Raw genomic sequence first — 26,314 nt, forward strand, 5'->3', positions numbered from 1 at the left:
CACAAAAACTCATCTAAAACAACCATCATTTCATTCTCATATATTCTTGGGTTAGAGTTTCAGAACAGAGTCAGTGGGGATGGTTTGTCTGCTGCACAAGGTCTGGATTTTCAGATGGGAAGACTAGAATGGCTAGCTGTGACTCGATCGGGGGGAGCTGGAGCAGTGGAGGTTGGAGAACCCACTTGTAGGATGACTTCTTTACTGAAGTGGTGCCTGGCTCAGCTGGGGCAGTTGACTAGAGGACCTACGTGTCCTCTCCATATAGCTGGGGCTTTTCACAGTATGGTGGCTTCTGGAGACTCAGTCCTCCAGAGACAGAAGGAAAGCTGCAAGGCTTCTACTAGGCTCAGAAATCTCAGTATCACTTTTCCCACATTCTGTTGGTTACAAGTGAATCATTAAGACCAACAGTGTAGATTTGAGAGGAGGAATGTTGGACTACTTCTTAAAGGGGGAGTTGCAAAGTCAAACTGCAGAAGAGCATGTGGGATGGGAACTGTTGAGACCATTTCTGGAAAATACAGTCTGCCAAAACATACACTTTCTGGGAATATAGGAAAAATTTTAACCCACATTTAGAGCTTTTTCAGTGATTAGTCACAGACTTTTCAGGGATTAAAAAAAGAGAGATGGTAACCTAATATGCATTAATAAGAAAGATCTTAAAAATTTTTAAAATTTTTGTTGAGGTAGAGTTGATTTATAATGTTGTATTAGCTTCAGGTTTGCAGTAGAGTGAATCAGCTGTACATATACATATATCCACTCTTTTTTCCCATATATGTTATTACAGAACATTGAAGCAGATCTTCCCATGCTATACAGTAGGTCCTTGTTAGTTATATACTTTATATATAGTAGTGGGTATGGGCCAGACTCAACCTCCCAGTTTATTGCTTCCCACCACAGTTTTCTCCATGGTGACCCTAAGTTTGATTTCAAAATCTGTGAGTTTGTTTCTGTTCTATAAATAGGTTCCTTTTTATCATTTTTATTAGATTCCATATACAAGTGATAGGAAGTGGTATTTGTCTTTCTCCGACTTACTTAGTATGATAATCTCTGAGTCCATCCATGTTGCTGGAAATGACATTCTTCATCCTTTTTCATGGCCATTGTATGTATGTACCACATCTTCATCCATTCTTTAAATGTTGATGGACATTTTAGGTTGTTTCCATATCTTGGCTATTGTAAATAGCATTTCAATGAATATCAGGGTGCCTTTTTTTTGCTTTTTTTTTTAAATTATTCTTTTGGCTTTGTGGAGCCACACCTGCAACATATATAGGCTCCCAGGCTAGGCGCTGAATTGGAGCTGTGGCTGCCAGCCTACACCACAGCCACAGCAACATGGGATCTGAGCCATGTCTGTGACCTATACCACAGCACATGGCAATGCCGGATCCTTAACCCACTGAGTGAGGCCAGGGATCAAACCCGCATTCTCATGGATACTTGTCAAGTTTGTACTCACTGAGCCACAACAGGAACTCCTGCCTGTAACTTTTTGAATTGTGGTGTTCTCTGGGTTTATGCCCAGGAGTGGGATTGCTGGGTCATATGTTATTCTGTATTTACTTTTTAAAGGAACTTCCACTATACCAATTTATATTTCCACCAACAGTGTATGAGGTTTCCCTTTCCTCCACAACCTCTTCAGCATTTATTGTTTGTAGACTTTTTGTTGTTCGTTCATTTGTTTTCAGCCACACCTGTGGCATGTGGAAGTTCCCAGGCCAGGGATCGGGCCCATGCTACAGTTGCAACCTGTGCCACAGCTGCAGCAATGTCGGATCCTTAACCTACCATGACACATGGAACTTTCTGTTTGTAGACTTTTCGATGATGGCCATTCTGACTGGTGTGAGGTGATACCTCACTGTAGTTTTGATTGCATTTCTCCAACAATCAGTGATGCTGTGCGTCTTTTCATGTGCTTTTTGGCTATCTGTATTCTTTGGAGAAATGTTTCTTTAGATCGAATGACCCTTTTTTGATTGCATTATTTGGGTCTCTTTGATATAAAGCTGCATGAGATGTTTGAATATTTTGAGATTAATCCCTTGTCGGTAGCTTCATTTGCAAAGATTTTCTCTCATTCTGTGTGTTTTACTGCCATTTTAAACACACATACAGAATCTCCAGATTAGCAGAGACACTGCCCCTCAACATTTAACAAAGGCATTATTAGATATATGGTAATCTATGGTAATAGAGCTTTTTTATTATAAGCATAGCAGAAAGTTAGAAAATATAATGGAATACACTTTGGATGTTGTCACTGCTTAGCCACTTGCCAATCTTACCTGTTGGAACAATAAGCAAGAAGACTAGATTTTTAATATTTTGGAGATTACTTGCAGGATTTGGGAATCTTTGCTCCAGTGGTAGTAGTACATATGTGAGTCTTTGGGCAGCAGCTTTTATTGGTTTCAAGTTACACACCATTAATTTTAAGCCATATTGTGGGAGAAGTTTTTTAGTCTGATTAAGCTCTTATTTCTGTCCTCTTTGAGAAAGGGGCAGATGGTGGTACTTACATAAGTGTATTGTGTTAGGAAAGAAGAAATCCCACCAAGCCAGGCTGATTGAGGACATAGTCCCATCTAGGGGGATTTAAGATTTGTGATCTTGTGATTTGAATACTAAATGTTTATGATAGCCCTTTCCTTTGTATTTGTCCTTGTCTTCATTTTATTGCAGTGTAAATGCTCAGCATATGTGAATTTACATCACTTTGGAAAAGAAAGAAGTTCTTAGTAGATCGTATGAATAACTTTAGTTTGGGAGATATTTGAAGATGAACTTAACCTCATGGTAGAACCAGGATTCAGTCACCAGTTACTTCAATGCCCAATGTCAAGTGATGCCCTTGAATAAGACAAGAGATACACTATAGGGAGAATGAAATGTGCTGTGGGATAGTGGAGCCCTAAATTAATTTTAAGAAGCTTCTGTCCATTTCATTTTTAAGACTGTCATCTGAACCTGGATGTCTGCCATCACCTCAAATACCACATATCCAAAATTGAATTAATCTTCTCCATCAGACATCTCCCACATGCCGGAGAGTAAAGAAATAAGCCAAAAAAATCCTCCTTTCCTGTCACAACTCTAGCATTTTTGTCTGACTCCTCTACCCTTCTCTGAGAGTGGTACTTTGGGATTAAATTTTTCTTTTAAGTATTTTTGTTTCTTTCTTTGGTATTTCTTTTAGATTTTCCTTTTCATTTGCATCCCCCCAGGTAAGAAATCAAGGTAGTCTCCAGATTTTTGTGCTCTCCATACTTCAATTCATCTTGCTTCTTAGTGCTGTGGTACTACTAATAAATGTAATTAATACATTTCATTACTTATTTTCTCTGTTGTTCACTAGACCAGAGAAACAGCCAATAGGATATATATTGTTCAGTTAATTCAACAAAGAGACTGTGATGGCCTAGGTAAGCAAACCCAAAGCTGAGCCACTAAAGTTCTCATGATTATGAAATCTAAACCTAATTAAGAACGACCAGTCACAAAGAGATAACTGGGCTTTGCGCCGTAGCCAGCCAAGTAATTTTCCTTGCTTTCCTTCCACCTCTTCTCTGTGAAAGTCCTTTCCAGGCCTCCTGGAGTGGAGCATTCCTCATCACTTCCATTTTGGCACTGCCCAGCTTGACTCAATCTTTGCTCAAACTCTTGAAATTTGAAATATCCCTCAGTTTATCTTTTAGCAACATATAATAGGATATATAAATAGGATAAGGCACTGGCTTACATGATTATGGAGGTTGAAAAGTCCCAACATCTATAGTTAGCAAGCTGGAGACCCAGGAGAGCCCAGGTCCAGGCAGGGAGGACAAGTGTTGCAACTCAAAGGGGACAAAGACATTCCCTCTTATTCATTGTTTATCCTAGTCAGGTCCTCACTTAATTGGATGTGGCTCCCACATTAGGGAGCAATGGGCTTTACCCAGTCTACCAATTCAAGTGTTAGTCTCACGCAGGAACACCTCACAGATGTGCTCAGAATAATGTTGGACCAAATGTCTGGGTGCCCCACGATCTAGTCAAGTTGATACATAAAATTAACACTTCACACCGCTTCCACTGGAAAAGATTTTCTTCCATCACTGCTTTTAGTCACTTAGAATTCATGTAGCAGACAGAGTCCAGGCTATAGTGGAAAATGGGGAGTAAAGAAAGAGAATGGGATAACATTTGATAGAGAGGGTCGGGGAAGGGCTAGGACGCAGGGGTTACAGCCTGAGCCTATCAGGAGGGAGAGACTGGAGAGGACCAGAGGGGCTGAGAGGGCCGGAGTGGAAGGGAGAAGTGCTTTGGAATGAGAAGAAATTAGGACGGACTTGGAAATGGGGAATGTCAGATTGGGAAACAGAAGAGGGCATGAGAGAATGGGAAAAGCTGAAGTCTGCAGAGGTAGGGCTGATAGTGCCACTGGGTAAGGGTAAAGCTGCCCATGTGTTCTGGGCTGGGAGCAGGAGAATGATAAATTGGAGACTGCAGGCTCTGGAGGAGGACGAAGAGAGTAGCTGTATTAGACAGGGGTGTGGCTTTGGGGGAGGCAATCAAGACAGGAGCTGATAAACCACATCCACCGCAGAGAGCAGTAGTGGGTAAAAAGGTGTGTTGTAATGCCAGAAGAAATGCCGTGTGGAGGCTCGACACCAGAGATGGGTATTATTTGTACCACGTGGACTTTTACGGAACTAGGTTACCATCACTAGTCCTTGGGAACTGTACATCGAGCCACAGTGAGACATCACTTCATACCCACTAAGGTGGCCATAATTTTATTCTCTTTCTTGTGTGTGTGGTCTTTTTAGGACCGCACCTGTGGCACATGGAAGTTCTTAGGCTAGGGGTCAAATCGGAGCTGCAGCTGCCACCCTACACTACAGCCATAGCAACTTAACTGACTCCTTAACCGACTCAGTGAGGCCAGGAATCAAACCCGAATCCTCATGGATACTAATCGGGTTTGAAACCTGCTAAGCCACAATGGGAACTAAGGTGGTTGTCATTTTAAAAGTGCACAATAAATTGTTGGCAAAGAGGTGGAGGAATTGGAGCCTCGTGCATTGCTGGTGTGATTGTAAAATGATGCTGCCATGTTGGAAAATAGTTGTTCAGTTTCTCAGTAGGTTAACATACATGGAGTAACCACGAGACCTATTAATTCTAGTCTTAGGTATATACTCAGGAAAATTGAAAATGTGTCTTCATTAAAAACTTGTACATGAATATTCATAGCAGCATTACTTATAATAGTTAGAAAGTAGAAACAACCCAAATGTCTAATAGCTCATGCATGGATAACAGGAGGTATACAATGGAATTTAGAAAAAGGAGTGATGGAGTTCCCTTGTGGTGCAGCAGGTTAAGGATTTGGCTTTGTCACTCAGCCGCTTGGGTCATTGCTGTGGCATGGGTTCAGTCCCTGGCCCGGGAACTTCCACATGCCATGGACGTGTGCTGAAAAAAAAAGGGGGAGGAAGTGCAGTACTGAATACATGCTAAAACATGTGTCAGCTAAGTCTTGGACACACTGTGAGTGAAAGAAGCTTGACACAAAAAGCCACATATTGTATGATTCCATTTGTCTGAAATGTCCAGAGTAGACCAGTCCATAGAGACAGAAGGTAGATTAGCTGTTGCCAGGAGCTGGGGTGGGGGAAGGGGTGAGTGGGAGTAACTGCTAGTGGTAATGGGTTTCTTTTTAGGTGGCAAAGATATCCTGGGATTGGGTGGTGATAATGGTTATACAACCTGTGAATATACTCAAAACCACTGTACACTTTAAAAGGATGAATTTTATGGTATGTGAATTATAGCTCATTGTCACAATATTTGATTCCTCAAGGCTCAGAACAAGAGCCTTCCTGAGTGTAGGGCCTGTAACACAGAATGTCTGTCTGAATTCTTCTGTCTGCTTTCATTTTATCCTAAGCAATAATATAGGACTTCAGAGGTGTGAGGAGTCCCTTATTTCTAGGGGCCATTAATATAAATGTGTTTATTACTCACGATGATAACATTGCAGTTCCCTCGTCCCCACCCTGCCATAACAAAACATTGAAAAGGCGGGCATTTTACAAATTTATTGAAGTGAAAGTACTTTTTCAGAGAGAGAGAGTGTGTGTGTGTAAAAGAGGGGCCCATCTCACTTCTACAATTGTTTTTATATCCCCTTGCTGCACACCCAGTTTCTCCTGTCCCAGCCCATCCGCCTGTGTGTAAGGGCTGAGTGTTGTTTGATCTCTGTGTGGGCATATTTGATCTTCTGATTAGTTTGGGGCAGGACACCTTATTTGCTTGGGGAACAGGTTATATGGAGGCTGGGCGAGGAATGGGCAACATTCCTTCCCTAGTAGGGAGTGAGCAGCCCAGGTTGCTCAAGGTAGAGGAAGGGACATTACAATGAGCCTTGGCCAGAGACTTTGGATTTCATCTCCTCGAAGGGGGACTTGAAGCCTACAACACTTGAGCCATCTTCTGTGCCACACTTTGGAAAAATCTGGATTATTGTGTGTACTTACCAAGCCAGCATGCTTTACTTTATTGTAATTCATTCATGTACCTTAGCTTTCCTTTCAGGGTTACATACCCTGTATTTTCTTTTAAATTTTCTGTTAAAATAAAAGCAGGGACAGGATAGTAAAAAGAAGAATATGTGGGTTTTTTTGTTTGTTTGTTTTTTGGTTTTGGTTATTAATTTAATATGAATTTTTTTCTTCAGAAAATTTGAATATTGACAATTTTAAAGCTCTTTTCTAGAATTTCATTACCTTTTTTCAGATCCTTTCAAATGGCACTGAGGTTTTCTCAGTAGGGAGAGCATCATAATACTCGTCTCATTAAACTATATGTAGTTCCTGCTGAGAAATGGATTGAGACCTGAAAATGTTTACCACCATAAGAAACAACAGAAAAAATATTTCAAAAAACAGAGTAACTTCTCTTAGAATTCAGTTTAGTATACTACTGTTAAGATTCAGAATTTATTCTTATAAAATAGGCATAGTATTTCTTCTTTTTGATGACTGAATTGATTGTATAGGCCCTTTTCTTTGCATTTATTTAGCAAAGCAGTAGGTGGTTCGGTCTTTTTTCAAGTCCATCACTCCCCCGGTGGGTGTGTGGATGGCCATCAGAAAGGGGAGAGGGAAGAGTGTTTTTAAAAGGCCGCTTGGTGATTCACATACTACATCCTACCCCTACATCAAATTGAGAATGATTGCCGTAGAGATCGGAAGTTATTAATGGGAGCGTGATATCCCTTTGGTTGTTGGGTTAAACACAATTAGCCTTATAGAAGACTAGAAAAACTTGGGGCAATGTGTCTTTAGAAGTGCCTGCTCTGCTGGGAAGACAGAGGCTCAGAACAGAACTGTGGACCTGGAGTCAGAGGCTCTTGAGTTATACCCCATTCCAGCCCAGATATATCGGAAGCCACAGGTCACTGTCATGGGCAGTGTGGGGAGAATGTGAGTAACCTCACATTAGCTGTACAAGTTAGCTGTACAAGTCCCCTGAAACTCATAAGATGTGAGCCCTGATTGAAGATGGGTTGAAACTTGCAGAGATCCATAACCTCCTTGACTGACTGAGCAACTGGGGAAGGGTATCTCCCCTCCCACTTTGAATCCACCACTAAATTTTCTTGCTGCGTATACTTCCCAGGGAGCTCTTCAATCAGGCCTCATACCTCCCTGCCAGGGTTTATGTGAGGAACCTCAGGTTGTTTCCTAAGTTATTTTGATGTGTTTTGACTGTTCTTTTGTCTCATCCCATCCAAAATATCCTCTACAATGCAACCAGAATTTTCATTTCTAAAATGCAAGTCATATCAAGTTATTTGTCTGCTTAAAACCCTTTACCGGTTCTCCATTATAGACAGAGAAAGGCATGGTTATTGAATTCTGTAAAAAGTGCTGGACCTTGACTTTTGATTGACCCATTATATTGGGGTACTTCCTTTAAGAAAACTTAGTCTCTGGTGGTATGTTTGTTGATTCATTTGGTGAAAGTGGCTTTTAGGGTTAGATCAGGATTGAGGACCAGATCAGGTACAACTTTGAAGGTCACAAAAAAAGGGATTTGGGCCTTTTTTTTTTTTCCTGTATGTGTGTTATAGAAGACTGTTAGAGGGTTGCAAGCAAGGGTTGGTTATGCTTCATATTTTGAGAGGACACCTTGACGTTGAATGAGGGTGGATTGCCGTGCAGTCTAAGGGGGAGCAGGGAGGTCACTGAGGAGACCACTGCAGTAGTCCAGGCCCATGAGCCAGAGGTAATGGTGGCTTGCCCTAGGTTAGTTGCAATGGGTATGGAGAGAAGTACAGAGATTCATGATATATCTGGAAGCATAACTGAGGGGATCTAATAATGGCTTCATGTGGGGGGTAAGGAAAACAGTGGAAGGAAGAATTCTTAAGTCACACATTTGTGTATTTTTCATTCTTTAATAGCATATTTAGGTGTAAAGTGAGGAAGTGTGAAAAATACAATGTAGTTGGATACTGTACAATCCAATACAATTGTGTAGTATCCAGTATAGCTGGATTATTTCAAGTCTTGAATTACACTTGTGTTAGGAAGGGAATGTGTGACCTGGAGGATATAAGGACCAGTCAGGGGCTGATGTAGTGGAGGTCACTGTCTGAAAGACAGTGATTATACCTCAGGAGGAAGGAGGTCCACACCCCAGCTCAGAGCCCAAGTCCTGTGCTTCAGTGCTAGTACTGGGAACCTGGGCCTCTCTGGCCACTGGCTCTGAAGGCTCTGACTTTTCAAGGAGGGTAGCTCCCCAAATTCACGGAGGTTCTGCAGAGCTTGGTATATGTTGCATAGAACAATCTTATCCCAATCCTACCTGATTCATCTCATTGAATTTCACCAACATTTCAGCTCTTATTAAAAAGCCTATTTATTTGAGTCCTGTGGTGAGACAAGATAGCACATTACAGCTCTTCCATTTAACTCCACCTCTCAATCCAATGGCAGGATGTTCTTACCAATAAGGCTTCTATAGTCTTCTGGATCCTGTGATGTGCCAGGTAATGGTTGTAGTGACATTCACTCTTCTTATCTGTTCTGCATTCTTATCTGTTCTTCATTCAGAGGTATATTATTAGAGTACCTAAGAGTAGGGCTGGGGTCTGATGTGGCCTTGCCCAAATACCAGAGACACGCCAGTCATATTGGCTTCACTCTCTTGATATGTGGCCCAAGGAATTCATGCTTTTGATGTGCTGCTTGAAGAGGCACAAAAGTGGTGGAAGATTCAGCTCCTTGCCTGGGCATTCTAAAAGAAGGTACCAGTCAGCTGGTGGAACGTAACCTTGGCTTCATCTTCCTTCTTCCTGGTTGATGACACTTTACTCTTCATTATGTTTCCATAGCACATAGGATCTTTGGAATATTATTACGCTCCTATTTTGTTAGAACCTTTTAGGGCATGTGCTAAAATATTGGTTAATAATTCACTAATACTGCCCAATGCACATTTACATATAAGGTGCTTTTTTTTTAGGGCCGCACCCATGGCATATGGAGGTTCCCAGGCTAGGAACCGGAGCTGTATCTGCCAGCCTATACCACAGCCACAGCAACACAAGATCTGAGCCGCACCTGCGACCTACACCACAGCTCATGACAACGCCGGATCCTTAACCCACTGAGCGAAGCCAGGGATCGAACCTGCATCCTCATGGATGCTAGTCAGATTTGTTTCCACTGAACCACGATGGGAACTCCCATATAAGATACTTTATATGGCCAGTTATTGCAAAGACTCTAAATATGGGATAAAAAAATAGATTTTTGTGAGGATGGAATATATCATGTCATTTTAAATAGCTACCATAGCAGGGATGTTTAAAATGTTATAGGAACTTATACATTGTGGATCGAGGGGAAGACCCCGGGAGGTGGGGGGTTCTGAGGATCACAAGGGCACTTGGGAGTTATATGAGGAACTTACATTTGTCTGTGAGAGTGTGGGCTGTTTTCTAGGGCATGGTGCTCAGTGGAGGGGATAATATCAGTTTGAGGCCCCGCAGGCTGCTCGGCCACACAAATTGGATGCCGAGGCGGCAATACTGTGGAGCAGTTTAGCTAAACCAATGCTCTACCTTTAACAACATGTTATAAATTTTAGCTGAAGTCTTCTCACCCACTTGTATGAGAGCCTCCTCTTCCTTCTGTGCTCTGCCGTAGGTGACCCGGAGTTTGTGTCTTGTGGGTCCTGGGAGGCGTATCTTAGGTTTAAAGCTGGGAGGTATTGTCATGATTTTGTCTCTCTGATAGGTTCAGGAAAACTTATGATTTTCTAGGTTGTTCGCTATTTTTGTTGTTCCTGGGGAGTATTGCTATTTCCACCTTTCTATATCCTGCATAGACACTAGAAGCTCATCAGATGATCTTTTTAAATTGAGCACATACACCCACATATCATTATGACCAGCTCTTTGAGTGGTTCAATTCCTCCAGAAGGCCGTTTAGTCTGCTGTCAGGGACCTGTTATAAACCTGACTCCTGCCATTTGGAATCTGGGGAGGGAAGGGAAGCTGAGGACTCACTCTTTAGGATGCAGGGTTTTTTTTCATAGACTTTATACATTAGAGAAATTTTTGAGTCACAGGAAAGTTGAGTGGGGAGTACAGAATTCCTGCACATCCTTCTCCCCTAATGTACACAGCCTTCCCCATCAACATCCTGTGCTAGAGGGATTCATTGTTCATTGATGAACCTATGTTGACACATAATTACCCCAAATCCACAGTTTACATTAGAGTTCACTCCTAGTGCTGTACGTTCTATAGAGTTTGAAAAATGATTGTAATGACATGTATCTACTATTGTAGTATCGCACAGAATACTTTCACCAACTTAAAGATCCTCTGTGCTCTGCCTTTTCACCCCTCCCTCCTCTTTGGCAACCACTGATATTACTGTCTCCAGAGTTTTGCCTTTTTGAGAATGTCATATATATGTCGCCGTTCTGACAGGTGTATAGTGGTAACTCATTGTTTAATTTGCAATATCCTAAGGACGTGTGATGTTGAGTATTTTTTTCAAATGCTTATTTACTGTTTGCATATCTTCTTTTGTGAAGTGTCTGTTCAGATTTTTTGCTCATTTTTAATGGGTTATTCATTTTCTTCCTGTTGAGTTTTAAGAGTTCTTTGTATATTTTGGGCGACAGTTCTTTGTCAGATGTCTTTTTTAGTTACTGTCTCACAGTCTGTGGTTTTTCACTGAATCCTCTGCTCCTGGTACAATGCCTCATCCCTGCCCTCCTCTGGTCCCCCAGGCTGGAGCAGCTCCAGCTCATTTCCCCAGTTCACTTCTCTTCTGTTTGTTGTTTTATTTTTGTTTTTGTAGTTGTTTTGCCAGCATAGAGGTGAGTTAACTGTCTGCTTGATACAAGTGATGACCTGGGGGCTCAACTGCTCTTGACAAACTTGGAAACAGCCTCTCTATCATCAGCCTCTGGTTACTTCCACTCTGACAAATAATTTACTATTTCTGCATTTTCTTTCTATCCTCTGGTTTCTCTGGCTTGAACTCTTCACTGCTGTAAGGACTCCATTTAGGCTTGTTCCCATGCCTTCCTGCTGTACACCATCAGGTTTCTTATGTTCCTTGTGAGTAGGAGGTTCAGACAGTTTTTGGTAGAGTTGAGAATTGATTATGTTTTACTTTAAACACTTTACTCATTCACTCTTCCTAATGACACCACAGCACTCCTGATTCATAATAGTGGTTGGTTTTTAGGATGCATCATTATTTTTATGTACCATTTTGGGGGAGGAATGCTGTCCATCTATGATACATAATTGATTATAAGATTCTTCCTGACTTAAGAGATGTTTAAATGTTAAAAAAAAAAAAAAATGTCTTAGAATCATTGTCCGGCACCATTGTGAACATACAAACAGAAAAAGATGTATAGATTCTGAATCTCCTAAGATTCCTAGAGAGACTAATTTTCCAATTAAATTTCAGGGACAAAATTAATCACCAGGAAAGATTTAGGACTTTTTTGACTCTAACCGGGTTTTCCTGGCACTCACCCATTTCTCTGTTCAGAGTTATCCGAGGACATCAGCCACCCACCAAAACCATTCCTGCCTTGTGCCTCAACTCAGGTTGCTTTCCTCAAAGTTGTCTCCACTGCCTTTGCCCTTTCAAGCCTTTCTGTTTACTGCATTCTTCATCCAGTTCCTTTACTGAAAACTTCTCGTGCTATATACAGTATTCTGTACTTGACAGCTTGACACTTTACATGTATTATCTAAAATTGTCTGCCACTATTTTGTGTGTGTTTTATTTTAGGCAGGTCTATTTAAGTTAGACATTTATACTTTTCCTTACCAGAATGCGTATAAAAAAGTACTGAAACCACAGTAAGGCATTGGCTAAAAGTTTGTTGATTGATTGTTAAGATTTGGTAGCACAGTTCCCATTGCATGGATCTTACTAAATAATAAGCCTTATAATAAGACTTCTGTTTGCTGTTCCAAAAGTCAAGTTATCTTCTGGGGAAACAGATGTATTCTCTATTGCCATTGAGGAAAATACCTCCAAAGTTATTAGATTTTATATTTTTCCAAAAGACTTTTCTAACAATAATTATATAAAATGCATAGACGGCAACCATATCTTTAAAGGTAATTCTTTCCCAAAGCAATTGGATTTTAAAGCTCTTTTTAAATTAGAGTTTTATAGTGCCCTTGGCTTAAATAAATCCAAATGAGCTTTTTTTTTGGTTAATTGCCTTATAAATGTTTTATTTGGACAAAAGTCCATTGTTGGAATTAATTTGATTACATAATGAAATAAAGCTCCTGTTTTTTTCTTTCTAAGTTATAACAAAAGAAAGTGGACCAAGAAAAGAAGGAAAATGGAAGTAATTCATGGCCATGACTAAATTACTCTGTATGGGTAGTGTCTGTTCTCCTTCACTCACCTTGAACCACAGATCTTCAGGTGCATCTTTCTGGTCGATGCAGTTCTATAGTTATTCATGGCAAATGAACATGTGGCTTAATACTTTGTAAGAATATGTGTTAAAAGATTTATATCTCATGTCATATTCCAAAAGACTGTTAAAATCTCTTTAAATATCTAGCATGTCAGTTGCCTTATTTCTTTACCACACTCACAGCATCTTTGAAAAATGCCCTCTGTAGTTATAAGCAGTTCAAGCCTGGCCTTTGATCAAGTAGCCCACAGGGGCAGCTCTTCCTATGCAGGCAAGCCCCCTTGGAGGGCTTGTCACACAGAGGTAGGATGGGTTTTCAGAAAGACTAAACCTTTTTAAACAAAATTAAATTCATTTCATAATTTTTTTCTCATTTCTTTAAACTGAGGAGGACATCATAAAAGAAAAGCAGTGGGTTGGAAGAAGGTGGAGGAACAGCATTATTTGAAAAGCAGACTGATAAATGTGCCTTCATGATGTGATATTGAGTACTCTAAATACCCAATAGAGTGGACTGAGAAAATCCAACATAAAATTTCCACCAAGAGGAACTTGACATAATTTTGGGAGGTTTTATCATATGTATTCTACAAGACAACCAGACTGATCTCTTCAAAAATGTCAATATTCAGATAAGGGAGACTGAAGACTCAGTACAGTGTGGGATCCTTGATTGGATCTGCACTGATAGAGAAAAGGTGCTATAAATTTCACTATTGAGATAATTTGGTAAACTTGATTACAGGCTGTATATTAGATAATATTCCATTAGGCTAAACTTCTTGGGTGTAATAGTGCTATTGTCTTTGATCTTAGGAAATATATACCTAAGTATGTAAGGGTGATAAGTACCTAGAACTTATTTTCAGTTGGCTCAGCAAAAAGAAAGTGTGTGTGTGTGTGTGTGTGTCTGTGTGTGTGTGTACCATTATGCATGTGCTTGTTGCTGAATGAGTTTGGGATTTTTTTTTTCCTGACACTTATTTTACACTAAATCATGTTCTGTGGGTTTTCCTTCTTCCTATTCTTTAGAATAAATGCTCATTTGTGACCTTCTTATTTTATTTTTCTTCTTTTGTCCACCTCATTTTGATAGCATGGAGCTGCTTGGGACTATTTCTTGAATTCAGTTCTATAAATCCATATTTATAAACTAAGTTTCTTTTCTTACATTGCAGTGATTAATCCTGTACTCTAGGTAGCATAAATATATACTAATATTGTTCATCAATAGAATAGGTAAGAAGGAGTTCCCATCGTGGCGCAGTGGAAACAAATCTGACCAGGAAGCATGAAGTTGCGGGTTCGATCCCTGGCCTCACTCAGTGGGTTAAGGATCCGGCGTTGCCCTGAGCTGTTGTGTAGGTCACAGATGTGGCTCTGATCTGACATTGCTGTGGCTGTGGCCTAGGCCAGCGGCTGTAGCTCTGATTAGACCCCTAGACTGGGAACCTCTATGTGCCACTAGTATGGCCCTATAAAGACAAAAGACCAAAAAAAAAAAAAAAAAAAAAACAAAGAATAGGTAAGAAAATGTGGATGGATGGATTTGTGTAATTTTATCTAAAACACCTTTTAGACCTATTTTATTCACACGCCTTTAAGAATGCTAGTAATATTCAGGTTCCGAAAGGTGAACTGTTTTATAGCAACTTTAGATTATCTAAGTAAGCTACTTAGAGCTCATCCGGAATATTTAATAATTTGTGAAACATTTACTTGTAAGGCTGGTCTGGGAGTGCCATTGAATATAAGTTGAAGTACAGAATTCTCTGGTCAGTGTTGTTGCTGTGGAATAATAGAAGAGATGATATTCCCCATGCTGTACATTTCATGCCCATGACTCCTTTATTTTGTAACTGGATGTTTGTACCTCTTACTCTCTCTCACCTATCTCACTCCTCCCCCACCCCTCCCTTCTGGCAACCACCTGTTTGTTCTCTGTATCTGAGTTTGTTTCTGTTTTATTATTCTATTTTTTTTTGGGGGGGGGGATTCCACATGTAAATGAAATGATACGGTATTTGTCTTTCTCTGTCTGACTATTTCACTTAGCATGTACCCTTTAGGTCCATTCATGTTGTTGCAGATGACAAGATTTCATTCTTTTTATGGCTGAGTAATACCCTGTTGAATGTGTTTATGTGGGGGGGGGGTAGTATGTGTATATACTACATCTTTATCCATTCATATATTGATGAGCACTTGGATTGCTTCCATATCTTAGCTATTGTAAATAACGCTGCAGTGAACATAGGGGTGCATATATCTTTTTGAATTAGTGTTTTTGTTTTCCTTGGAAAATACCTAGAAGTAGAATTGCTGGATTGCATGGTAGTTAAATTTTTAATTCTTTGAGGTTCTGTTTTCACTATGCATTGGTGCATAGTGGCTGTACCAGTTTACATTCCCACGAATAGTGGGTGCACAAGGATTCTGTTTTCTCCACGTTCTCATCAACTCTTGTTATTTGTTGTCTTTTTGATAGTAGCCATTATGACAGATGTGAGGTGATATCTGGTGATTTCAATTTTAATTTTGTTGAGTAGTGATGTTGAACATCTTTTCATGTGTCTCTTGGCCATCTGTAAGTCTTCTTGGCAAAAATGTCTGTGCAAGTCCTATGCCCACTTTTTAATTGGGTTGTTTGATGTTGAGTTGTATGAGTTCTTTGTACCTTTTGCATATTATCCCCTTATCAGACAAGTTGTTTGCAAATGTCTTCTCCCATTCAGTAGGCTGCCTTTTTTGTTTGGTTGAGTTTCCTTCACTGTGCAAAAGCTTTTTAGTTTGATGTAGTCTCATTTGTTTGTTTTTGCTTTTATTTCCCTTGCCTGAGGAGACACATCCAAAAAAAAAAAATTACTAAGACTGATCTCAAAAAGGGTACTGCCTACATTTTATTCTAGGAGTTTTATGGTTTCAGATCTTAATTCATTTCGAGTTTATTTTTATATATAGTATGAGAAAGTAGTCCAGTTTGATTCTTTTGAATGTAGCTGTCCAGTTTTCCCAACACCATTTATTGAAGAGGCTGTCTTTTCACCACTATATATTCTTTGTCATAGATTAATTGTATCAGATTTAAAAAAAAAAGTTGAATCTGAGTTTGCTCCTTTTTTTCTTTGTAAGTTCTCTTGTGCCTCATATAGTGCTTGTATACTCTGAGGATGAGTTCTCTCTCCTTCTTCTGTTGGTCCATCTGTCTCTGGCATTGATCAGAGGAGAAAACTGAACAAATATCCAGAATTTTCAAATAAGCACAAAATAAAGGAAAAACACTTGGAGAGAGCAATGATGAGAAGGATCTGCTCATGGTTGCTGTGTGGTTGAGTCTGTCTTGAGGCAGACATACTGGGAAGACTAACTGGGACTGGCCTTACCAAATTTGTAGCATCATTTATGGCCAATAGAATAAAGCTTCTGATAGCTTCTGCGTTCTAAGAACATGAGCTCATCTCCCTATTAACAAGGAGTGTGAAAAAAACAGGCATGAGTTGTCTGTCTTCCCTCTTCACCTCAAATCCCAGTCTTTAGCCTTGCTTTCTTGGGAGGAATTATTCCCTACCTTCAGTCAGTATCAGTCTCTCCGCCTGTCTCAGGCAATGCTTACCTCAAACTTTCTGCATGACTTTGGTGCAACAATTAGCGCTTTCCTGGATTACATTTCCAATTCCTCTTAAAACAAAACAAAACAAAACAAAAGTCTCCCTGGACTGGACTCTGCTGCCTCCTAAGCCATCATGCTAGATGTATTTCCTTCCTTTTACTAATTATTTCTTGGAGGTTTTCCTCTATCAACTGACTGCATTCACTCACCATCCACTCATGTACGTTTTCCAGTTGTTCACTCACTTCTGCCCTCACCGTTCTTCTGCATGTGCTCTCTCAAAGATTATCTCTGAGATTCAGATTCTGAACGCAGGGGCTTTGAGTCTTACTTTTCCTAATTTTTGTGCACCCTTTGACACGATCCGCCGCTGTCCCCTCACACCTCGGACAGTGACGCCCTGCTTCCGTTCCACCCTCGCTCATTTCAGTCTGTGGTCCTGGCCCTCCTCCTGCCTCTGAACCTTACCCAGCGCCTGGTCCTCAGCCTTTTTCATTCTTCCCCAGTAGCTTTTCCCTTCTGGATTCTGTCTTGCTCAACAGCTGTGAGTATGTCTGCGTGTAGACCATGTTCACCTTTCCAGTTTAGAGCCCCTTCCCCCTCAGAGTTCTCTGCTTTGCCATCTATGTTTCTGCAGCCTATAATTCCATCTCTATAGCTTTCCTCTTAATAGTTTGACTAAAAGAGATTCTGGTAATGATAAAGTAAACATTATACTCAGAATAAGGGAAAACTCGTATGTAACCACTCCCACTCCCATCCTGGCAAAGATTTATTTTGTATTTCCCCTCCTTTGTAAGACTGGTCAGAATTTTACTTTGACTAATTGAGGAAATAGTTCTTTAAGGTCAGTCTCCACTGAGTTGCATGAGAATAGACATATATGCATCCAGTTCACTGCTGTGCTTTCTGTACCAATTAGAGGGTCTTGGCACATAGCAGGTGTGCAGTAAATTTTTATTGAAGGGAGGACTGAATGAAGTAGGAATTGACCATTAAAGATTTGCTAGTAAGCTATCAAACTTTATGTAGGTAATTGACTTTTTTACATTTTCCTCAAAATAATATGTTCTCTCTTATAATGATTAATATTCAATAATCTTAAAGAAGTTAAAGGATAATTTTTATAAATCAGTTTTGTCAGTGATTTTTAAGGAAATTTGAAGGGTATCTGTTGGTAGTTAATATTCCTTTAATTTTCTGTTTTCATTGTTATATTTTTCTGCAGCTAAGGCATTTTGAGTATTGATTCATTCTCTTAGCACTGTTAATGTTAATCTTTTAAAATAGTTTAATGTTTTCTGATTATAACAGTAACATAATTCATTACAGAAAGCTTAGAAATACTGAATATCCTCGGTTACAATTTGGTTAATTTCTTTATACACCTTTGAATCTATATCTGCGCGCGCGCGCGCGCGCGCGCGCACACACACACACACACACACACACACACACTTGCTTTTTTCCCTGTATAAAATTGGATCTTACTGTATATGGTAGCATGTGTATTCACCTTATACAACAGGCTTTTTCTTATGAAATATTTCCCTAAGTGAGATGTGTTTTTTAATGGTTTTATGGCATTATACTATATGGATGTACCATCATTAATTCAATGAGTTCCTTATGTTAACAATGTTAAACCTGTTGGTATAATATGTAACAATTAAGGTCCACTTAAAGTACTTCAAGCTAATATACCATACTTTTTCAGTGAACATACTTTATTACTAGTGAGTTAGTTGGGTTTTTTTGTTGTTTTTTTTTTGTTTGTTTGTTTTTGTTTTTTGTTTTTTGTCTTTTTGTCCTTTTAGGGCCACACCTGTGGCATATAGAGGTTCCCAGGCTAGGGGTTGAATCAGAGCTGTAGCCACTGGCCTATGCCACAGCCAGAGCAACAAGGGATCTGAGCCTCATCTGCAACCTACACCACAGCTCGTGGCAACGCCAGATCCTTAACCCACTGAGCAAGGCCAGGGATCCAACCTGCGTCCTCATGGATGCTAGTCGGGTTTGTTGACTGCTGAGCCATGATGAGAACTCCACTAGTGAGTTAGATTTTAGTGGGAACATGTTTATATTGCCAGTATATTTGCTATGTCTACCATAAAAAATGCCATAGGCCTTTTTGCTGTGTCCTCATGTGGCAGAGGGAGAGAGAGGAAGTAAGCACTCTGGTGTCTCTTCTCATAAAGGCACTAAATCCCATCATGAGGACCCTGTCCTTGTGACCTTCTCTAAACTTAATTATCTCCCATTTTCTCCATCTAACGTCATGTTGGGGGTTTGGGCTTCAACATGTGAATTTTGTAGGGTTGGGGGGAACCCATTTCAATTCATAGCATCAACAATGAGAACTATTTCAGAATCAACTTGTTTTTACCTAAGTAGCCTTTTAAAACTAGGATTTTGAATTGTTCTTATTTTATCTGAAAATCTTCATAGAAAAAATAAAAATTACTCACAATTGCTTATTCATCGTGGAATATATAGTTAAAGTATGCATTACTGGCGTGAAATTGCATGAAATTGCTGAATGATTGTACTATCCTATTCCATGAACGTTCATAGTTCCAGAAAAACGCAAATGGCTCTTAATGTTTTTTAAAATAGTTTATGAAAGGAGACATTAGAGACTTTCCTTTTCTTATGTGGAAAATGCTAGTCAGTTTTATGGATGATTACAATCACTTACTGAAGTTTCTTTTAAAATTAGTCTCATTCCCTCCATAAATAAATGATACATCTAATCCTTGGTATCCTATACTGCTTTATTTTCTAAAAAATATTTATATAACATTATTTTTTAAAATGTCAATATAAATTAACCTTATAGCAATGTCACTGGGGTAGGATAAAAACAATCTTCATTTACATTGAGAAACTTGAAGCTTGGAGCAATTAAGTTATTTTACTTAGGGTCAAAAATTCAGTCTGGGTCTATTACGTTATTTCAGGTCATGTATCTTCTATGTGTTCAGAAAACAAAGAACCATTTATATTGCCTTTGGCTGAGAAATACTAATTAATCAGAGAAGATACTGATAAATGATTACCTTTGTAATTATTAGAAAAGTGAACTGTTAGAGGATATTATTTACACTTAAGTTACTTGAAAATTCATATATAGCATTTTCGCTTTTAAAATAATATAATTAAATAGTGGCATATTTTAAATGGTCATTTATGAGGGCATTGTTAATTTATTATTGTACTTGGCATTCTTTCATTTTTCATTTTTAAGGTTTTAGAAACTTATTTCCTGGAGGATACAAATATATGTGGTCAGTGTAGTACTGTATTTATTTTATATAATGTATGTTAAGGATCACATAATTGGCATACTCAGCATGTGAGTTGTAGTGGTACAAAGCCTGTACTATTTAGAATAAAGTAAACAAAATTATGCAAATTCAGATTTTTTTTTAATAAGCTGCCCATTTTGGCTTGTAAGATGGACTATGTATGTATTAGAACAGAAGTTGGTGATAAAGTCTTTTCCACAACTACTCAACTCTGCTGTTATAGTGGGAAGGCAGTTGTAGGGCAGTCCACGAAGGAATGGGCAGGGCTGTGCTCCAATAAAGCTTTATTTCTGAAGACAAGCAGCAGCAACATTTGGTCTGCAGGCTCTGGTTTGCTAGAATATAAAATGAAATAGAACTCCCTACCATAATATTTCCCTACTATTTCTCAGGTGTTTTGTTTACTTAAATTCCATTCTAAATTAGAATTTAATTAATTAAAACATGAATATTTTAATTTCTAACCTCTGTCCCCTTTAACTTTACTGTTTAATTCACGTTTTTGTGTGCTCCTGAGCATTTATATCTTCATATACTTTTCTAGGCTCTCTAACATCCTCACACAGCTTTCCAGCCTTGCTGTCAAGACCCCAATTTAATCAATCCAACATTTGCTGAGTTTCAGGAATGAATGGTCCTAAGGAAATAGTGATGGTGGATATAAAGAAAAGCTAGAATCCCATGAATATGGGTGATCTTGGAAGACTTTAAAAGAGACAGGACTTGAGCTGACTCTTGAAGACTGAAAGGAAATTAAATTCAAAAAAAGAAAAGAGTATTTCAATATTGTGTTGACAAGGGAAAGCTCATATTTGCTTCCCTCACTCTTTTCATCCCTAATTATATGGAATTTCCCTACCATGGCCTGGTCCTTTTCAAGATCACTTCCTAGAGCAAAGTGCAAACAGTGTGATATTTTCTTTGGGGATTCCATCTCTTTGGGTTCTCTCTTTTCCTTCCACATGCTTAGGAAGATAAAAAGGGGATGCATGCAGACATGCCCTGGGGAGGTCTGCAACCTGTGGTCCAGACCAGCTCTGTTCTAGGCATTCTGGAAGATGGACTTCTCTCCATCTGGTTCGTGTGTTTTCCCATAGTGCCCTTTCCATTCTTTTCTGGCATTGATGTGGTGGACAGGTGTGACCCTGAGGGAATGGAATAGGCAGCCAACCAACTTTCTTGCTTATGGGCTACTTTTAAGATTAAATGTGCAGGAGGTCCCGCTGTGGTGCAGTGGGTTAATGATCTGTGTTGTCTCTGTGGTGGTGTAGGTTTGATCCCTGGCTGGTGCAGTGGGTTAAGAAGGATCCAGAATTACTGCAGCTGTGACATCAGTCACAGCCGCAGCTTGGATTCAGTCCCTGGCCCCAGCAACTTCTATATGCTATGAGTGTGACTGGAAAAAAAAATTAAATGTATACATGAAAATCTTCCATGGCGATCTGTGTTAGCTTATTAGGCACAGAACTTAGAATTTGAAATTAGGTTTACCAAAAAAGAGAGACACTAAGCAAGCATTTATTTCCCTTCTGTGCATGTATTTTCCTGTGGCCCTACTAGGAAAAGGGGTAGTTGTGGTAAGACAGATGCAATCTTGCCATCTCTTAATCCTTTTTCCTTTATATGATTACATCTCATACCTGCTCTCACAAAATCCATACAGCATGGGGTTCCCATTGTGGCTCAGTGGAAATGAATCTGACTAGTATCTATGGGGACACAGGTTTGATCCCTGGCCTCCCTCAGTGGGTTAAGGATCTGGCATGAGCTGTGGTGTAGATTGTAGACACGGCTTGGATCTGGCATTGCTGTGGCTGTGGCTGTAGCTGTGGGCTGTGGTGTAGGCCAGTTGCTACAGCTCTGATTCGACCCCCAGCTTGGGAACCTCCATATGCCATGGGCAAGGCCCCCAAAAGACAAAAACAAAAACAAAAAACTGATGTGGCAGACCTAGAAGCATATGGACAGGGGACTGGATCTGGAAGACACAGCCCCTTTTGAAGAGAGTAAAGCCCCTGTGGGGGGTATCTCCAGTGTGAATTCTTCCTTCTGCAGGTGTAGCCACTTGGCTAGCAAGTGGCAGCCTAGATTTAGCAGCAGGACCTCCAGTTACCAGGATCTATGGAGAGGCAGGTAGTCTGTCTTGGTTGCTCAGGCTGCATAAACAAGTTCTCTACAAGAGGGCAACAGTTTTGCATCTTAATTGCAAAAGCATTTGGTGCCAAACTTCATTTCTAAAGCCAGAGTAAGATCACATTAAAGTGAGTAAAGTTCTAGGACACTGATTTTTAGCTTCTAGATTGTTGAAGTATGTAGTATTCACTTCTTTTTGCTTCAGAATGACAAGGGCACATCTCTAAACCTTAAGTAATAGTTAGGAAGATCGTTGGTTGACCACAGTGGTGCAATGGAAGACCTCAAGGAACATGCAATAATGGAAGTGTGGAGTTCTCATCATGGCACAATGGAAAGGAATCCAACTGTGAGGAACCATGAGGTTGTGGGTTTGATTCCTGGCCTCTCTCAGTGGGTTAAGGATCTGGCGTTTCTCTGAGCTGTGGTGTAGGTCGCAGATATGGCTTGGATCTTCGTTGCTGTGGTTGTGGTATAGACCGGCAGCTGTAGCTCCAATTAGACCCCTAGCCTGGGAATCTCCATGTGCCGCAGGTATGGCCCTAAAAAGCAGAAAAAAAAAAAAAAAAGGAATGGGAGTGTTACTGGAAAGAGAAGATGCTGTTGTTGGAATTAAGGTGGGGAAATCTCAGTGAAATCCTTAAAATTCCAGAACTGAAATGAAAGTAAAGACCTGTACTCAGAACTCTTTGGCTCTAGGAATCTGACTTGCCTGGAGGCAGAGGGGAAATTAGGCAGTGAGTAAAATCACAGGATTTGATTGGTGAGCACAAAAGTGCTAATCGGATTTTGTAAGACCATTTGGGAATGAAAAGCATTAGCTTATTAATGATGGCCATTCTGACTGGTGTGAGGTGGTGTCTCATGGTAGTTTTGATTTGCATTTCTCTAATAATCAGTGATGTTGAGCATTTTTTCATGTGCTTGTTGGCTGTCTGTATATCTTCCTTGGAGAAATGTCTATTCAGGTCTTTTGCCCATTTTTCCATTGGTTGATTGGCTTTTTTGCTGTTGAGTTGTATAAGTTGCTTGTATATTCTAGAGAGTAAGCCCTTGTCAGTTTCTCATTTGAAACTATTTTCTCCCATTCTGTAAGTTGCCTTTTTGTTTTCTTTTTGGTTTCCTTTGCTGTGCAAAACCTTGTCAGTTTAAAAATTACGTATACATGTATGTGTAACTGGGTTCCCATGATGTACAGTGTAAAAAAAAAAAAAAAAAAAGGAAAGGAAAATGTAATAAAAAATTTAAGAAAAAAGAAAAGCATTAGCTTTAAAAACAGTTGAAAGAGGCCTTTGGGAAGACACAGGGCCTGGATCTCCCGCTCATGCAAAGCCTCCTTCATCTCTAGGCCTCCTGGGTAGGGCAGAGACTTACTATGAGGCTTTTCTCCTGATCCCACCACAGCCTCTAGGAAGCTGGACTGGGCTAGAGCAAACTCTGCTCTCAAAAAACAGGTGGTCTCCTTTGTCTCTTTCCTCATCACTGTTTCATTTCTAGGAAAACATACTTAATTTTGAATGCTTTAATCCTACTTAAAAAGTCTTCAAATGCAAATTTTAAGATTGTGCTTAGTAAAGTTAATCTATGTGTACTTAAATCTATGAGTACAAAAGTAAAATTAAAGTAAATCTATGAGTATAAAAGCAAGGCATGAGGTTTTAGTCCTTGATATTTACTGTAGCCAATATTATGTGTATAGAAAAAAAATCAATGCAAATGAAAGAATTAACTTCTAGAAAATAATATAGTTTATTGAATTCTTCTCCTTTTTTCTTAAAACCATGCAGGTAATATATGCTTTGAACACTAAAAACGATGAGCATGAATCTGCAATTCAAGCCCTCAAAGATGCTCATGAAGAGGAAATCCAACAAATTCTTGCAGAGACAAGAGAAAAAATATTGCAGTATAAAAGCAGAGTAACAGAGGAGTTAGACCTTAAGAGAAAGATTCAAGTTTTAGAAGCATCATTGGAAGATCACATAAAAATGAAGCAGGCGGCTTTGGCAGAATTTGAAGCTTATAAGCACAGAGTTGAGGACATGCAGCTTTGTGCAGAAGCCCAGCATGTCCAACGCATCGTAACCATGTCTAGAGAGGTCGAAGAGATTAGAAGAAAGTTTGAGGAAAGGTTACGGAGTTTTGGACAACTCCAAGTACAGTTTGAAAAAGACAAACGGTTGGCGTTGGAAGATTTGCGAACTGCTCACAGACGGGAGATCCAAGAGCTGCTGAAGTCACAGCAGGATCACAGTGCCTCAGTCAATAAGGGGCAGGAGAAAGCAGAGGAGCTGCACAGAATGGAGGTGGAGGCCCTAAACCAGACACTGGAAGAGCTAAGGCTTGAGCGGAAAAAGCTAATTGAAGATTATGAAGGCAAGCTTCATAAAGCTCAGTCCTTTTATGAACATGAGCTAGATACTTTGAAAAGGTCACAGCTTTTCACAGCTGAAAGCCTCCAGGCTAGCAAAGAAAAGGAAGCAGATCTTAGAAAAGAGTTTCAGGGACAAGAAGCAATTTTACGAAAAACCATAGGAAAATTAAAGACAGAGTTGCAAATGGTACAGGATGAAGCTGGAAGTCTTCGTGACAAATGCCAAAAGCTTCAGCTAGCACTTGTTACAGCAGAGAACAATGTTCAGGTGAGTAAAGAATATTACCTTCAACACATGGATTTTTTTTCCAGTTTTCTCTTTTTCTTTCTGATTAGACCACTTTAACTTTTTTTTATCCATTTTGCTTTTTTTTCTACTTTTGTGAGAAAATCAATGGAAAGATAATTTTTACTACCTTGTAGCTGTTACTTCCTACAATGTATGGTATATATATGTGTGTGTGTGTATATATATATATATATCAATGTGTGATATGTATATATCAATGTGTGATATATATATGTGTATATATACATATACATATACATATATTTTAATGGCTGCACCATGTATTTTAATGGCTGCACCTAGGGCATATGGAGGTTCCCATGCCAGGGGCTGAATCTGAGCTCCAACTGGCGGCCTATGCCACAGCCACATCAACACCAGATCTGAGCCACATCTATGACCTATGCTGCATTTTGGGGCAATCCTGGGTCTGTAACCCATTGAGCAAGGCCAGGGTTCAAACCCACATCCTCATAAAGCCTGTGTTGGGTTTGTAACCTGCTGAGCCACAATGGGAACTCCCAATTTCAGGTATTAAAGACCCCAAGAGATAAGCTCAAAACTTTGTTGATTGTTTATGAAAGGATTTTCTTTTCCTTTTCTTCTTTTTGTTTTTCTTTTTAGGGCCATACCCACAGCATATGGAAGTTCCCAGAGCTAGGGGTGGAATCAGAGCTGCAGCTCCCAGCCTATGCCACAGCCACAGCCACAGCAATGCCAGATCCAGCAGCATCTGGGATCTGTGTTGCATCTCGAGGCTAAATCAGATCCTTAACCCACTGAGTGAGGCTAGAGATTGAACCCTCATCTTCATGGATATTAATCAGGTTCTTAAACCCCCTGAGCCACAGCAGGAATTCCATGAAAAGGTTGTTTATGGATATTAAAGAATATTTGAATATTTTCACAGTGATTTGGGAAGGTTGAAATATTGGTCTTAGGGTTTAATTATGTCTTTTCCCTTTCCTTCACTAATTATGGTCTGCACATCAGCTGATATCCAGACACTGAGCAAATAATTAAGATTGCTTTATAAACCTGAATTAAAAAGGAGTATGGCACCAGTCTGAAAAGAAGCCAAAAATTCTCTACAGAAAGCCTCTTTGTTTTATTGGCATAGGAAATTTTACAGCTGTGTTTTTAATATCATGGAGCATTTAAATATATTAGGGAGGGTGGAGTAGGCTTTCATGATTGAGTCATATGCCTTATGAAGATAACAGGTTATCACTAATACAGCTTCAAAACTAGGCATTGTTAATTGTGACTTTTGAATAAGAGAAAGTTACTGCTGGTAGTTTAAATGAATTATTACCTTAGCATCATTCTTGCATATTAATAATGGCTATTCAATCTTTCTTAGGTTCTTCAGAAACAGCTTGATGATGCCAAGGAGGGAGAAATGGCCTTATTAAGCAGGCACAAGGAAGTGGAAAGTGAGCTGGCAGCAGCCAGAGAACGTTTACAACAGCAAGCTTCAGATCTTGTCCTCAAAGCTAGTATGTCTGACCACAGTTCTTGGTGTATTCCCCAGCTAACAGCCACACTTAAATATTAATTCAAGATAAAATTAACCTTCTCTTCTCATATTTTGAAATTAT

The 26,314-nt window shown here is 39.6% G+C and overlaps 1 protein-coding gene across 1 annotated transcript in view; it reads left to right on the forward strand.

Moving 5' to 3' along the window:
* FAM184A (family with sequence similarity 184 member A) overlaps positions 1–26,314 on the forward strand; it is a 108,135-nt gene that overhangs the window by 17,387 nt on the left and 64,434 nt on the right. Inside the window, exons 2-3 of the mRNA XM_047759581.1 lie at positions 23,838–24,692; positions 26,077–26,212. Of these exons, the coding sequence (XP_047615537.1) occupies positions 23,838–24,692; positions 26,077–26,212 (991 nt within the window). The remainder of the gene's footprint in view (positions 1–23,837; positions 24,693–26,076; positions 26,213–26,314) is intronic.

This window comes from Phacochoerus africanus, chromosome 2, assembly GCF_016906955.1.
Source record: "Phacochoerus africanus isolate WHEZ1 chromosome 2, ROS_Pafr_v1, whole genome shotgun sequence".
Classification (NCBI taxonomy): Eukaryota; Metazoa; Chordata; class Mammalia; order Artiodactyla; family Suidae; genus Phacochoerus; species Phacochoerus africanus.